Source organism: Globicephala melas, chromosome 6 (assembly GCF_963455315.2).
Source record: "Globicephala melas chromosome 6, mGloMel1.2, whole genome shotgun sequence".
Lineage (NCBI taxonomy): Eukaryota > Metazoa > Chordata > Mammalia > Artiodactyla > Delphinidae > Globicephala > Globicephala melas.
This window is the reverse complement of record NC_083319.1, coordinates 111895307-111912515: the sequence shown is the minus strand read 5'-3', so window position 1 is coordinate 111912515 and position 17209 is coordinate 111895307. Positions and strand designations below refer to the sequence as shown.

The 17209-nt window shown below is 39.2% G+C and overlaps 1 protein-coding gene and 1 long non-coding RNA gene across 4 annotated transcripts in view; one reads left to right on the top strand and one right to left on the bottom strand.

Annotated features, from left to right (window-relative positions):
- LOC138842731 (uncharacterized) overlaps positions 1-17209 on the top strand; it is a 554863-nt gene that overhangs the window by 534372 nt on the left and 3282 nt on the right. The gene's annotated exons all lie outside the window — the stretch shown is intronic.
- On the bottom strand, positions 8877-13879 carry LOC115864997 (inactive polypeptide N-acetylgalactosaminyltransferase-like protein 5). The gene is given in 2 exon segments (XM_030879244.2): positions 8877-9013; positions 13039-13879. Coding segments are annotated over 2 exon segments (978 nt in total).

The window sequence follows — 17209 nt, the reverse complement described above, 5'->3', positions numbered from 1 at the left end:
AGTGCCATCATCCGCAAATGCAATATTTTCAACATGGTGCTGAGAACAAGAGTTGCAAAATAGCATCAGGGAATTAATGTTGTTGTCCACTCGGCATGATGCTGCCTGGAGTGGAAGGGCTCAGCTCCTTGTTTCTTAGCGAGGCTATCCTCATCTTGTCTGACTCCTGCCAGGCAATCAGTTCTCCAGAAGCCTTAGTTGAAACAAGGGCAGAAATTAGCAAGGCAAGGACTTTATCCATCTAATGGTCAGTAGCTGCCTCAGGATCAATGCAGAAAGCAGGTTGTTGGCCTGCTAAACTCTTCCAGGGCACCTGATACTGAGAAGTGCGTAAACTTATTGACAAGTGGTGAGGATTTTCAAGGAGCTCCACAGTTGTGTCATACGGTTGAAAGACAATAAAGAAAGGAAAACAGAGTATATACTTGGGGGGAGGGGAGTGGCCCCTATAGCTGACATCTGACAGTTTGGGTCATTGATCCCTTTGTTTTGACCTAGGTTGATAGAGTGAGAATCACAAAGTTAATCATAAAATGAACATAGAATATATTTCTACTGTTTATATTATAGTTAGTCAATGTCACCTTTGAGGTTGGTATACATTATGAACCAAAACAAACTGTAAAGATGAAAAAAAAGTCTTTATTTAAAAAAATTCTTATATATTGAACTACAGTTGATAAACAATGTTGTGTTAGTTTCAGGTGTGCAGCAAAGTGATTCAGTTATACATATATATGTATCCTTTTTTCAAATTCTTTTCCCATTTAGGTTATTACCGAATACTGAGTAGAGTTCCCTGTGCTATACAGTAGGTCATTGTTGATTATCTATTTTATGTATAGTAGTGTGTATATGTTAATCTCAAACTCCCAATTTATCCCTCCCGCCACCTTTCCCCTTTGGTAACCAGACCTAGAAATAATGTCTTTTCACTTCACTTCACTGTACAGTAGAAACTAATACAACATTGTAAAACAACTATACCCCAATAAAAAAAAAAGAAATGCATAAACAAACAAAAATCTCATGGTATTTCCCATGTCCTAAGTAAAATAGATGCTTACTAAATACTTGTTAGATTTTTTTAAAGAATTAAGATTTTATCATTTCATTGAGGGAGTAAACATTTTAATGAGCTAATTTTGAATGGAAAAATATCCATATACCTTATTTTTATTGGTTTTATTGTTTGTATTGGTTTACACTGAACATTTAAAATTAGCCTCTCATTAATTGTAGACATTGCCCCAATATTATTATATTTTTTTTAACATCTTTATTGGAGTATAGTTGCTTTACAGTATTGTGTTAGTTTCTACTGTATAACAAAGTGAATCAGCTCTAAGTATACATACATCCCCGTATCTCCTCCCTCTTGCGTCTCCCTCCCACCCTCGCTATCCCCACCCCTCTAGGTGATCACAAAGCACCGAGCTGATCTCCCTGTGCTATGCGGCTGCTTCCCACTAGCTATCTACCTTACTTTTGGTAGTGTATATATGTCCATGCCACTCTCTCACTTGGTATAAGATAGCATTTACCCACTCTGTTTCTTACTTTCCTCAGATGTAAAATGAAAATATTTGAGGACATGGTAGCTAAGACATTTTCTAGACTATTTTCCATTCTATGTCCATTGAGTTCATGCTAGTCCTAATGCATACATAATTTCTTCATTTCATAAATATTCTCTCTCAGGATGGACTTGCTTTCTATTTATATATTCCTTGTCCCTGTACCTTAGATATTTATAAGCCTGAGGACTCTGTGATGTGCACATGTGATTAGGATGTTACTTTCTTTTCTGAGGCACTACTTCTACAGTGTCTGTGCTGCTCTTGGCTTCTCTTCTACTTAGCACTTGGGTCCTTCATGATTAGGTTGAAGTGAATTTCTTCATCTGTCAGTGGCTTATTTAGGTCTCAGGACAGATGTTCCATTTTTACAATTTACTTCCCCCTCCCATTCCATCTGTACAATTTACACCCTTATTGCAAACACTTGGATGACACTCTGCATTTTCTGTTGATTTTTATGGCGGTTTGGCCCATTATGCCTGATAGACTTCTAAAATCACTCACTTACTCCTGTGGAATTGCTTGTGTCTGTTTCTTGAACATGTGAAAACGTATTTACCCAAGTGATGTGATCCTTTTCTTTGTTTTTTTGCTGTTCTCCTCTCAACACACAAGGCACCTTGTCTTTGCCACGGTAACTTTGTTTCTCATTTTTTATCATCTGCTGAATTCTCAAAAAAGAGGTCTCGGTGGAATTGAGAAGCAGTGGTTTGTGTTGTTTGTTTCTTGACATTCTCTCCTTCTTTTGCATTGATTAGCGCAGACCCTTGTTAGAAGGAATTTATGTGCAAGTTTTCTCTCTGAACATTTTTTAACCAAGTCAGGTATCTGTTCTCTGAGGGCACATGAAATACAGTAGGAGCGTTTTAAATGCTGGAGCTGAGAAAATGGGCAGTAATTGTGCATGAACCAGCTGATATCAGATTTTACTTTACTTAGTGAACTTAGGGAAGTACTACTTGAAAGATGGCCTTTTTTAAAAAAATCATTTTAAAATTGAAGTATAGTTAATTTACAATGTTGTGTTAGCTTCGGGTGTACAGCAAAGTGATTCGGTTTATATATTTACTCAGTTTATATATATATATTCTTTTTCAGATTCTTTTCCCTTATAGGTTATTACAAGACATTGACTATAGTTCCCTGTGCTATATAGTAGGTCCTTGTTGTTTATCTATTTTATATGTAATAGTGTGTGTATGTTAATCCCAAACTCCTAATTTAAAGATGGCCTTTTTGATTTGTGTAGGCTGTGCTTTAATACCTAGAAATAACAGAGGAAAGAATGGAAACAATTTAAAGAAGGCAAGTAAAGTTAGTAAAAATTTGCTGTGGGTCTTTGAGCCCTCCTTCTGGGCCACGTCCACGTATTCCGTGTGAAATATATCATCTTAGTCAACTCGGTAAGATAACAGGTCATATTCTTAGCCCTTTTTGCATTCTGTGTTCCCTCTTTGGGTATTCTCATAGTTTTAATAATTATACTTTCTTAGTTATGGATAATGTGATCACAAGGGACCGAAAAACAACCCAAATCACCTAGAAAAATATTACAAAACCAGAGAAAAATCTCATGGACATCAACTGCAAAAAGGTTGGCTAGATTTCAGAAGAACTGCAGCATCACTAGGTTTCAATTGTGTCTTTCAGGCTTCATGTTTTGCTTCTCTCTGTCCGTTACTTCATCTCTGTCCCCCTCTGTGGTCTAAGTTTTGCAGGCTATTTGTCAATAGTCTGTCAGAACTGCTCCAATATGCGGTATTGTTCTTAGACCAAGGCAAGAGGAAACCCTTCCTAGGGTCTGCTCCAGTTTTATCCCTCTTCTAGGCTAGGTTTTGGGTACCTGGGGTCTTGAATTCTCTGATATTCTAGCCTCACGCATCCTATCAGAGCCTATGAAATCCTTCTCCTCAGGCACATTCTTCTGAGGGCCGTCCATGCAGTAGCCGTGTATACCCTTGGGCCCTGGCATGGGCTATGGACAGAGGTCTGCAGGGAGTGGATGGACCTTGGACATGTGAGGCCCTGGCTTTTTGGACAAAGCTCAGTGCAGAAAGAGAAGGGAGGTGGGCCGCGATCCAGAGCCACTAGCCAGTTCTCCCTGTGTCTCTACATCCTTGCTGAAAATTTTGAGGATCCTGAGAATTCTATACATAATTCTGTCATCGTAATGATGTATTTATCTACATAGGAGGCTAGCACATGTTCTTCTAAACAATGTGTGAGCTTAATTTTATTACATTTAAATACTTAGATCCATGATGTATGGGATTCATTTGCAGTTTTGCCCTGGATCCCAGAAATATTATAGCGGCAGCATGCCAATGTGAATATCTACAAAATATTCCCCAGTAACCAACTGACTTAGTCTTTCTGTCACATTTCACATTCTCTTGGGACAGAAATTAATTTTTCTAACTTGAGTGACATGTTCATGCTTGCAGGTTTCACAGGTATGTCTGACTCAAGTTATTTGAAGTTAAATCTGTTACCTTCCACTCCTAATAGGCTAATTTATGCAAGGCATCCTTACTGAGAAAGTTCTGAGCCAGGCACTTTGATAGTCACCGGGAGCAAGATGATGAGTAGAACCATACATCGTTCTTGTTTGGATGCAATGGAAGAGACAGGGTCCATGGTTGGATGGGGAGCCCCATCAGCTCCTTTGTTGTCAATTCCCAGATCTTCAATTTATTCATGATTTGGCACCTTTCACCTTACCCATAGCCAAACAGGTATCAAGCCTGGTTGATCTTTACCTCTTAATTGTTTTTCTATTTGTCAACTTTACTTATCCCTACTGTTATTATCTTAATTTCATCTTAGTTACCTTCTCTCACGTGGACTGTTACTTGAGCTTTTATCTCGTTTTTCTGTCTTCAGTATCGTGTTTCTCAATTACATTAAAAAAAAAAAAAAAACTGTCACCTTTTTTACTTGATTATGCTCCATCAATCCTTGCCTGCCGGCTCCTGTTTCCTTACTGCCCGCACTCGCCCATCCCCTTCCAAGACAAATACTAACTCCGTATGGAATGAAGTCTAATTTACCAGGGAGAGAAGGCCTTCCAAGAAGAGTTTCCTACTTACCTTCTTCCTATCTTGGTCCCCACTCTGTCAGTTAGAATAATAAATGTCAGTAGTACCAGCCTCTTCTTTCTATTCCTTTGCTCTAGATGTTTTCTCTGCCTAGAACATTCTTTCTCAGCAAAGTTAGACTTCTTCCAATCTCTCCTATCCCTTACCCCAAACATACACACAACTGTGGTTGGGTTCCTTTTAGATGTGCTTTTATTGGAAGCACTCATGCATGTGACTATCAGAGCATCTACCTAAAGGAGTAAATGGCACACAGGCACACAGACACAACAGACATTCTCTCTCTCTCTCCCCTGAAGGTAATCATTCCACCAGATTTTAACTACTCAAGGGAAGCATTATTTTTTTTACCATAAAACAGATCATCAATAAATATATTAACTAAACCAAAAATGTTTGGTGACTTGTGGTTTCTCTGATTTAACCTATCAGAGTTCTCTTTCTTTCTTGTTTTTTTAAATATTGATCTTCTTGTTCATCTTGTAGCCCCTCTTGGAAACTTTTCCAGAGAAAACACTTATGTCTGTAAGACAAATCCTAAAGTGAATACTGTTGCTTTGAATTCGAGCAGAATAAAAAGTTCAGAGATTTTCACCTAGATCCTTGCACTTACACTGAGTAAACTGAAGCTATTCATCCCTGACATACAGTGATATAAAAACTCTTCATTTTCAAATGTCTTTAGCCTGCAAATAGGGATTTTTATTTTAAGTATCTAAAGGTGACCTATATTCTAAGTTTATACCATCACAGGAATAAAGGAATAGCCTGGTGAAATAGTCTGTAAGTATATAGATGATTACTGAGTGGAATTCTGATACCTTGAATCCCATGGTGTATACCTTATGACACATCAGGAACCCAGCTACGCTGGGCAGGATGTAGAAATGATTTTGGCATATCTAAGATCCAAAAGTTCCTTAGGTGTGTCTTGTGTTACTGATATGAATTAAGTAAATAGCAGCCTGATCTATCCATTCAACTTGGCCGTTTCAATCCAAGTGGATAGATCACACATCATTCAATACCAAAGAGTTTCTAATTCTCCTTTGATTTTTTTTCTTTGATCAATGGGATTCTTGGAAGTGTGTTATTTAGTTTTCAAATGCTTGAATATTTTCTGTTTCTGTTATTAATTTCTAATATAATTCTGTTGTTAAGAGAACGTATATTGTATAATTATATATATATACATATATGTATTTTTTTTGGGCTGCGTTGGGTCTTCGTTGCTGCGCACGGGCTTTCTCTAGTTGCGGCAAGCAGGGGCTACTCTTTGGTGCGATGCGCGGGCTTCTCATTGCGGTGGCTTCTCTTGTTGCAGAGCAGGGGATCTAGGCACGCGGCCTTCAGTAGTTGTGGCTCGCGGGCTCTAGAGCATAGGCTCAGTAATTGTGGCACACGGGCTCTAGAGCACAGGCTCAGTAGTTGTGGCGCACGGGCTTAGTTGCTCCACAGCATGTGGGATCTTCCTGGACCAGGGCTTGAACCCGTGTCCCCTGCATTGGCAGCAGATTCTTAACCACTGTGCCACCAGGGAAGTCCAGTATAATTATAATTTTATTGAGATTTATTTTCTAGCCCAGAATATGTTCTATTAGTATAGAATGTGTTAGGTACTAGGAATACCAAAATAAATGAAATAGAAATCATTACTCAAGTCACATTATTTTTTGTCTAATAGACATGTTTACAAATTATAATACAATGTTAAAAATATAAAAAATATATGTACAAGAGTCTATGGAAAATTACTGTAGTTTAGCCAAGGAGCAGGTTATGATTTAGAGAGAATACTTACTTTGTTGGCACAAAAACAAAGGATAGCACACAGGCAAGATGCACTATATTTATGGCAACCTTGGAAGTTATTGTTTCTCTCTTATGTAGAAAGATTTAGGAATTAGTGAAGTCAGGTCATAGGCTCAGGGTATAATTTTCAAAGCTTGACAATGAGATGGTATCATTAAATCTGGGCCAACGGAGTAAAAAAATAAATCTTCATTGGCCTCTCCAGCAATTTGAAGACTTTAATTGAAAATTCGTGTAGTTGAAAATTTTAACTAAATTTTATTGTATTCTATCATTAGACCAAGTCTCCTTGCATGCAGAGCTCCCTTGTTGAATGCTGATACCCATAATCTAAATGAGAGGCAACTTGTCCAATCTATGAAGGACTGCGTTTGTGAAAGTGTGTTTCTAAATCTTGAAGTGTGCACCAATTCACAGCAGCAGATGCCTGTGTACAACTGATATCTCTCTAAACAGCAGTGTGTAGACAAAGAACCAGTGGGCTCTGGAGAATAATAATATCATTTTCTCTTTATTGAGCACTTATCTCTGAGGAACTAAAGTGATTTACAAGAATTATCTCATTAGTTCATATAATACTCTTATGAAGCGAGTAAATGTTATCTTTGTTTTTTAATAGAATTCTCCAGGTAACCTGGAAAATTTGATTAGATAGGTGAGCTGGATTCATAACATCCTAATCTAAGAAAAACTGTCTTGCAGACGTTGAAAGCGTTATTAACATTCAAAAAACAATTTTATAAATCCTAACGCTTTTAGAGTACATGCCAGCTCAAGGAGCTGGCCGTATTTACAGGTGGTTTTGACAAGGTGCATTTTTAAGAACTCACGTTTTATATTAAACATTTTATATTTATATTTATTTTATATTCCATAAGATGTTATGGAAAAACTCGTGCAAACTTTTTGGCCAACCCAGTAGATTCTCTCTTAAATCCAACCAATATATTTTGAACATCTGCTATATAAGATAAAGAAAATCAAAGCATGATACCTTTTCCAGAGAGGTTTTTATCTTATTGGTATGATACATTTTAAAAAGAAAATTTTAAAAAGAGACCCTTAAAAGGATATCATATCTATACATGCTGTATAGATATCTCTGTCTCTCTCCCTATCCAAAAAAAAAACTAATGTGGCACAGACAAAGAGAGTCGTTATCTCTCAGGAATAAGGAGGAGACTATAAGCAGATCCATTTAAGGAAAGGTTGATGGTAAGTACAGTGTTTCATTGCAGTCTAAATGAAATGCAGTGCCTCACGGTGGCCTTCAGAGCTCTGCATGGATAGCCTTGGTTGCCTAGCCAGTCTCATTAAACAGAGAACTCTCCCATATTTGGTCTGCTTTCAAACTTCTGATCGTCTGCCACATCCTCGGTTTCAGCTGATGGCCTTGTACCTTATTTCGCCGAGAACATAGAAGCAATCAGTAGAGCATTTCCATGAGCCATTGCTCGTATTTACAGGTGTATCCTCACCTGTTCTCACGCACACTGGGGGCTCCGTCCGGATACGGATGAACTGTCTGTGATGCCATCACTCGTGTACTAGATCCTGTCCCCTGTCACCTACTCAGGTTTCCTGGTGCATCTAATCTTCCTTCTCCAGTGAATCAGTAGTCAAGCGTGCTCTTACTTCTTCCATTTAAAAAAGTATTCTTGATGTTACTGACTTATTTCTCCTCTCGCTTTTATAACAAAAAACTTCCAAGGAGTTGACTGTCCTAGCTGTCACTAATGATCTGCTAGCCTCCAATTCTCCCATCAGACCACTCCATGCAAATTTATGTTGTTCAGGTAAGCGGCGATTTACAGACTTATTACATCTAGGGGTCACGCCTCAGTCCTCTTCTACATTGACCTGTAAATCATGTTAGACCCAGTTGACCCTCCTTTTTAAAAAACCTTATTCACTGTGTTTTCTCCCCTGGTTTTCCTCTGTTTCACTAGCTATCTGGCCTCTGTCTTCTATGCAATTTCCTCTGGAGCTTTCAAATTACTTAGCGTGGTGTGGAGGGATTGGCAGTTCATTTTCTATTACATATTACATTCAAACATATCGAAACTGTTCACTTGCTGTTTTGACAAACAAAACTTGCTGTTTTGATACTGCGGCTGCAGGTTCGTTTCAGTGAAAATTTCCTCTGATCTCAGCTATTAAGAGCTTAGAGGAGACCTAGTCAGACAGTGACCCTCCTAACTGGATTTAGTCACCACTGGCTTGAACTCACTGCGTGCCCCTCACCTTTTGCTTTAATACAGTTCACCTTGGAATTGTCATGTTGGGATGAGAAGGCGCCCAGCTTGGATGTTAAACCAGCTCCCAGAGTAACTCCTAGAGTGACTCAGAGAATAGCCCCTGTTCTAGTAATTGCCCAGCACTGTCCTCACACATCCTGTCTGAAACCTCTGCAGCAGGCGTGTGCAGAGGCCCGAGTGATGGGAGCCATCACCTCGGCAGCGGTCAGCTGGCACCTCTGAGTAGCTGCAGAAGGACTGTAAGCAAAGCCGTCTTTCTGAGAACCTGGAGTTGAGTGAGGACAGTCTGAAAGGAAAAGCCATTTAATCCTGGGACCCTGCAGTTTGAGAGAGAGATCAGAACTCCAAATATTGCTTTGGGGTCCATCAGCATATAAAACTAATCTTGGATATTTTCAATGAAGATGAGCCCCCCTAGAGAAAAGACCTCTGAGTTTTGGGGAGTGCGGGGAAGCAGACGGTAGCCTGCGTGGGCTAGTCCGTGGACACGTGTTTGAAGCGCCTTCTCATGCTGCAATTGAACCTACGCTGGTGACACAGAATGAAACAGAGCACCACTTCTGCCCTACACTTGCATGTCTTTTTTGAAAATCAGGCAAACCTCCCCCTTAAACTTGAGGAGTTGCAGTTCAAATTGATATTCTTTCAGGGACACTTAGGAATAGTTCTGAGTCTTTTAAAGGCCACAGATTCATTGAGGTTTTAGTAAAAGCTATGCATCTTTCCCTAGAAAATTGAAAATGAGTGTATAGAAACAAGACATAATTCTGAAACAAAAAGTCAGAGGCCTCCTGGGTACTAGTTCTTTTTCACAGCGAACGTGGTTGGTGATTTTATATATTCAGTTGGAGATTTTTGCTGCTGCTCTCTTAAATTCTCTTGAGGTTTTGTTGTTTTGGTGAAACAGTGTTGACTCAGAGTTAGGGTTGCTAAGTTCTGTTGTCTGATTTCATCACTGCCTTTTGTGATTCTGCCCTATGTTATATTTTGGGGGGGACAGGGGAACGTCTTAGGTTGGAGCAGTTTTCTTATAAACTGGTAAAGAACACAAATTCTGCAGTAAAATGGAATCATTCTGCCTTTTCTTGTTCATTTAAGTGAGACAGAGAGTGCATTTTAATATTTTAAGAGTATTTTAAAGTATTCCCTCTTAAAACTTCAGGAAGATTTGACATGTGAGTAAACAACACTATTTGATAGAAAGCCTTTAATAGAATTTTTAAAAGATTTTAAAGTAACAAATTGGCTTTATTCCTCTTTTTCTTATTCGAAAGAGCGCCAAATGTATTTCAGCCTCTTTCCAGGTAAGACGTGAAATGACGTGAAAAGTATGTTCAGAATGGAAATCTATTTCAGAAGGCAACAGCCGTGAGGAGAGAGGCAGAGGGGAAGATGAGGTCAAGACCAATGCCAAGATTCGAGTCAGTGCAGGTAAACTGAGAACTTGATCTGAGCATCTAATCTTGAAAGGATGCAATATTTGAGATGGCTCTTTTGATCTCAGGCAGTGATATAAAACACTTTCAGCAGACCCAACTGAGGTCAAAGTTGAATTTCCTTATTGAAGAGGGGGACAGATATTGCTGCCATTAAATCTATTAAAGAATATTAAAAGTTAGCCACATTTAAAGATAGATATTAGATACAAGGGTAATATCACAGAAATTAGTATCATGGTGTAATTCCAAATGTCATCACTTTGACTTGGGATCTTGATAGAGGATGTTGGCCATACTTAGTGACAAATTTGATAGAGTGAAAGTAAAAAGATCCCCGTAAACAAATGAAGTCAAAATATGACACCATGTTTCTAGAAGTTGAATATGTAGATGGGGTGACTTCTCTGTAAATCTGTGAAAGTTTTCCATATTTGTACCTTTGTTTTCTCACCTTTGTTTTCTCTCTCTCCCCCCCCCTCTCTCTCTCTCCCCCCCTCTCTGTATATCTCTCTGTCGCTTTGTCTCTGTATGTATGTATATATATGTGTATATGTATATATGTAAATCCTATAATTAAGAGTGTTACTCCTGTATTTTTGCTTGAATATATCCATATCTGTATCAGTCATTGGCCACAATTTACATGCCGTTTGAAAAAGAGATATCTCTCTTTTCCATCCCCCTCTTATCTAATAATATCTACATCTAACTCAGTTTGAATATTACTGCAATTATGAAGCCATTTGGACACTTGACATTATTTCTCTGAGTAACAATAACTTTTGTATCAGTTAAGATATTCTTGGCTATGAGAAACAGAAGCCCAGTTTGAAGTTGCTCAAACAGTAAATCTATTATCTAACTCTTTATATGAAGTATAGAGTCAGGATGGTTCCAGGGTTGGCCGTTCAGAAGCTCAGCATCTTGAAGGATCTAGATTCTTTCCATGTTTCCACTTGGAAAAGCCCAGTGTGGGGATGTTATCTCCTCAGATTTCAAGAAGACTATAGAATCTCCAAGCATCATATAGAGACTAAACAATACCCAGAAAATTATGTGCATTCAGGTGCATTTATCTGGAAAATAGAAATTGAAGCTTCCCAAGTTTCTAGCCAGAATGGAGTCCAATGTCCATACCTAATCAAACTCTTGTAAGGAAAATAACACCACTGAACAGCATATTACCACCTGCAGTTGGAGATGGGTCCCATCCCTTGGACATTCATCCATGTAAAATACAATTATGTGAACAAGGCTTTGCCAAGGAGGAAGAAGTGTGTGTGTGTGTGTGTGTGTGTGTGTGTGTTTGCACTGTTTTTTTGAGTTAATTGTATGCTATCATACTTTATTGCTACTGCTTTTAAGTCATACCTCTTTCTACCTTCTGTTCCATGACTTGTCTTGCCTAGACGCCTGCATCTACCTGCTTGAGGGCAAGTGTCAGTTCTGGTTTCTTTGTATCTCCCCAAAGCTCAATGACTATCACATAGTAGGTTTAGGATGAAACACTTGTCTGCAGGATCAGAAGTGTCAATCTCTAGGATTACTAGTGTATGGGATAGTAATATTTGAAACTTCACTTCTTGAGACAGGTAAAGGAAAGCATATGAGATAAACTTGCATAATTTTGACCGTACATAGTAAACTGTGCCATTGGACTAGGAAATAAACTTTATTAACGCAATCTTTAGTTCTGCAAAATCTTGATTAAGTTTCAGTAGATATGCCTGGAGATTTCAGCCCTCGTTAAGTGGCAAGAGATTAGAAATCAGAAGTCACTTTAAACCTGAGTGCAAAAAAGGGATTTTAAAGCTGGAAAATGTTTCATGCTAGAAGATAAAAGAGGGCCCTTAAATTTTTAAAAATAGTACAGATTTTAGCTGAAGTAAGTTGTAACAGTTGAGAGTTTGGGCCTCATTAAAAGAGGTTGTATTTTTATTTATTTATTTATTTTTTCATGGGATATTCATGTCTTTTTATTACTTGATATTGCCAAACTGTTTTCCAAAGTGAGTTTGTAACAATTAACACTCCCACCCACAGTGTCTGAGACTTCCTGTGCTTGCCAACACATGGTCCTATCAGACTTTGAAAATGTTTTGCCAATCTAGGTGGCTATGTAGAAATATCTCATTGAGGTTTTAATTCATATTGCCCTGATTACTCAAGAAATTAAGTATTATTACTTTTATAGTTTAAAATAATAAAGAAATATTAAATCAAGAACGGGACATATAATATCACAGAGAGATTCTTACATATTTCGACCCATGTATGTGAAATGAGGTCTTGTTGTTACTGTCCCTATTTGTTTGAACTTTCAAATTAAAATGAAGCTGCATCTATATGTTCTCTCTATGTGCATTCTAAAGGTCCCGGCAAGGGGCTTAAACCATGGGGAGATGCACAAATGAAGGGGCCTGGCTTTGATGTAAAAATCTTTGACTGTTAGAGAAAAAAGGTAGCAGAGGATCTTGTGTGGTCCCCAGAACAGCTGCAGTCACATCACTTGGAAGCCCGGTAGTGGAGGAAGAGAATCCAAAAATTTGCCCATGGGAATGGGGGCAGAGAGAGGTGTTTGCCACATACAGGCAATCTTTGTGGGAGGAAGGTAGATCTAGGGGGGAAAAGAAGACTTCTTGTGTTGATTGATTTACTTCTGAGAAACTTGAGTTTCCCTAGAGATTAAAAAAAGAGTAAGGTGCAAGTGTAGCAGCTTAGAATGAACAAATTGAGAATAGGGTCTGAAAATGGGTGGGTGAACAGCTGAAGGTTGCCCTAATTTAAGGAAAAGTACAAAAATTGGTATCTGGAAAGCAGCAGAAGGCTTCTTCTCTGTACTCTCACTCACCTATCCAAACCAGGGACGTATCCTTCACCTTGTATTCATCTAGCCAAATGTGCACCAGTCTGAGATTGTTATATACCAAGGCTTTTACAATTCCAGTGTGGTTTGCAAAGTGTTGCTTATCAATATGTCCTACTCGAGAGCAGGGGAGTATAAAGAGTTGGCCTCCATACATCCAGGTCCTTAGTGAAAGTTCCAAATTTTCTCCTCCCCAGAGATTTATGCCCTTGTACTTTCCGATTGCATTAAAATAATGCCTATTTATAGCACAACTTCCTCCAGTCATTGCAGGTGACCAGATAGGTCTAGTGGGTCCTTCTGGTCCATCCATCTCATAAGAGAAATCACGATCCCGTTTAAATTGCAGATACCAGTTGAAAGCTCCCCTGACAACAGGAGAGGACTGGTATTCCAGGGTCACATAATCACTGGCATCTATCAGAGGACACACCCCCATTTGGGGGTCCTTAGCAATGGCATTCAGCACGGGCTCCAGCCATACTTTAGTCACTTTGCAGTGGCTATCCAGGAGCATCAGAACGTCCCCTGAAGCACGCGATGCTCCAGTCAGCCTTGCTCGAATCAGTCCCGCTCTCTATTTGTTTCTTATTAATTTAATCTTTCCCCGAAAATTTTCCACATGGTAGTCTAGTTTCTCTTTCAAATCATCAAATTCCCTCATGTCATCTACCAAAATAATTTCTTCAAGGATATGCTGTGGAGTGAGAGTCATGACACTGGACACTGTCCGAAACAAGACATTAAATTCTTCATTGTGGAAACAAATGACAATCCTGGCACTAGGTAGGTTGGATGGGCACTCCTTTTTTTTTTTTTCAAGCATCTTTATTGGAGTATAATTGCTTTACAATGGTGTGTTAGTTTCTGCTTTATAACAAAGTGAATCAGCTATACATATACATATATCCCCATATCTCCTCCCTCTTGCGTCTCCCTCCCACCCTCCCTATCCCACCCCTCCAGGTGGACACAAAGCACAGAGCTGATCTTGTGCTATGCGGCTGCTTCCCACTAGCTATCTGTTGTACAGTTGGTAGTGTATATATGTACATACCACTCTCTCACTTTGTCCCAGCTCACCCTTCCCCCTCCCCGTATCCTCAGGTCCATTCTCTAGTAGGTCTGCCTCTTTATTCCCATCCTGCCCCTAGGTGCTTCATGCCTATTTTTTTTTTCCTTTTAGATTCCATATATATGTGTTAGCATACGGTACTTCTTTTTCTCTTTCTGACTTACGGCACTCTGTATGACAGACTCTAGGTCCATCCACCTCACTACAAATAACTCAATTTCGGTTTTTTTATGGCTGAGTAATACTCCATCGTATATATGTGCCACATCTTCTTTATCCATTCATCTGTCGGTAGACAGTTAGGTTGCTTCCATGTCCTGGCTATTGTAAATAGAGCTGCAGTGAATATTCTGGTACATGACTCTTTTTGAATTATGGTTTCCTCTGGGTACATGCCCAGTATTGGGATTGCTGGGTCGTATGGAAGTTTTATTTTTAGTTTTTTAAGGAACCTCCATACTGTTCTCCATAGTGGCTGTATCACTTTACATTCCCACCAACAGTGCAAGAGGGTTCCCTTTTCTCCACACCCTCTCCAGCATTTGTTGTTTGTAGATTTTTTGATGATGGCCATTCTGACTGGTGTGAGGTGATACCGCATTGTAGTTTTGATTTGCATTTCTTTAGTGATTAATGATGTTGCGCATTCTTTCATGTGTTTGTTGGCAATCTGTATATCTTCTTTGGAGAAATGTCTGTTTAGGTCTTCTGCCCATTTTTGGATTGGGTTGTTTGTTTTTTTTGATATTGAGCTGCATGAGATGCTTGTAAATTTTGGAGATTAATCCTTTGTCTGTTGCTTCATTTGCAAATATTTTCTCCCATTCTGAGGGTTGTCTTTTCGTCTTGTTTATGGTTTCCTTTGCTGTGCAAAAGCTTTTAAGTTTCATTAGGTCCCATTTGTTTTTTTTGTTTTGTTTTTATTTCCATTTCTCTAGGAGGTGGATCAAAAAGGATCTTGCTGTGATTTATGTCAAAGAGTGTTCGGCCTATGTTTTCCTCTAAGAGTTTTATAATGTCTGGCCTTACAATTAGGTCTTTAATACATTTTGAGTTTATTTTCGTGTATGGTGTTAGGGAGTGTTCTAATCTCATTCTTTTACATGTAGCTGTCCCGTTTTCCCAGCACCACTTATTGAACAGGCTGTCTTTTCTCCATTATATATTCTTGCCTCCTTTATCAAAAATAACGTGACCATATGTGTGTGGGCCTATCTCTGGGCTTTTTATCCTGTTCCATTGATCTATATTTCTGTTTTTGTGCCAGTACCATACTGTCTTGATTACTGTAGCTTTGTAGTATAGTCTGAAGTAAGGGAACCCGATTCCTCCAGCTCTGTTTTTCGTTCTCAGGATTGCTTTGGCTATTCGGGGTCTTCTGTGTTTCCATAAAAATTGTGAAAATTTTGTTCTTGTTCTGTGAAAAATGCCATTTGTAGTTTGGTAGGGATTGCACTGAATCTATAGATTGTTCAGGGTAGTATAGTCATTTTCACAATGTTGATTATTCCAATCCAAGAACATGGTATATCTCTCCATCTGTTTGTATCATCTTTAATTTCCTTCATCAGTATCTTATAGTTTTCTGCATACAGGTCTTTTGTCCCCTTAGGTAGGTTTATTCCTAGGTATTTTATTCTTTTTTTGCAATGGTAAATGAGAGTGTTTCCTTAATTTCACTTTTAGTTTTTTCATCATTAGTGTATAGGAATGCAAGAGATTTCTTGAGTAATAAGGGCAATATGAATTAAAACCTCAATGATCTTAGAGGAAATGGTTTCAATCTTTCACCATTGAGAACGATGTTGGCTGTGGATTTGTCATATATGGCCTTTATTAAGTTCCCTCTATGCCTACTTTCTGGAGGATTTTTATCATAAATGGGTGTTGAATTTTGTTGAAAGGTTTTTCTGCATCTATTGAGAGGATCATATGGTTTTTCTCCTTTAATTTGTTAATATGGTTTATCACGTTGATTGATTTGTATATACTGAAGAATCCTTGCATTCCTGGGATAAACCCCACTTCATCATGGTGTATGATCCTTTCAGTGGGCTGCTGAATTCCTCTTGCTAATATTTTGTTGAGGATTTTTGCATCTATGTTCATCAGTGATATCCACCTGTAGTTTTCCTTCTTTGTGACATCTTTGTCTGGTTTTGGTATCAGGGTGATGGTGGCCTCGTAGAATGAGTTTGGGAGTGTTCCTCCCTCTGCTATATTTTGGAAGAGTTTGAGAAGGATAGTTGTAAACTCTTTTCTAAATGTTTGATAGAATTCACCTGTGAAGCCATCCTGTCCTGGGCTTTTGTTTGTTGAGAGATTTTTAATCACAGTTTCAATTTCAGTGCTTGTGATTAGTCTGTTTATATTTTCTATTTCTTCCTGGTTCAGTCTTGGAAGGTTGTGCTTTTCAAAGAATTTCTCCATTTCTTCCAGGTTGTCCATTTTATTGGCATAGCGTTGCTTGTAGTAATCTCTCATGATCCTTTGTATTCTTCAGTGTCAGTTGTTACTTCTCCTTTCTCATTTCTAATTCTGTTGATTAGAGTCTTCTCCCTTTTTTTCTTGATGAGTCTGGCTATGGTTTATCATTTTTGTTGTTGTTGTCCCTGGATCACGGGACCCTGGCAGTGGTGGGATGCATAGGGTCCTGGGAGAGGAAGTGTGGATAGTGACCTGTGCTCGCACACAGGATTCCTAGTGGCTGCACAGCAGCCTTAGCATTTCATGCCCGTCTCTGGTGTCCGCATGGATAGCCGCAGCTCACGCCCATCTCTGGAGCTTGTATAGGTGGTGCCGTGAATCCCATCTCCTCATGCACCCCAAAGCAATGGTTTCTTGCCTCTTAGACAGGTCCAGACTTTTCCCCAGACTCCTTCCCAGCTAGCTGTGGCACACTAGCCCCCTTCAGGCTGTGTTCACGCAGCCAACCCCAGTCCTCTCCCTGGGGTCTGACCTCCGAAGCCTGAGCCTCAGCTCCCAGCCCTGCCCGCCCCGGCGGGGGAGCAGACAAGCCTCTCAGGCTAGTGAGTGCTGGTCGGCACCGATCCTCTGTGTGGGAATCTCTCTGCTTTGCCC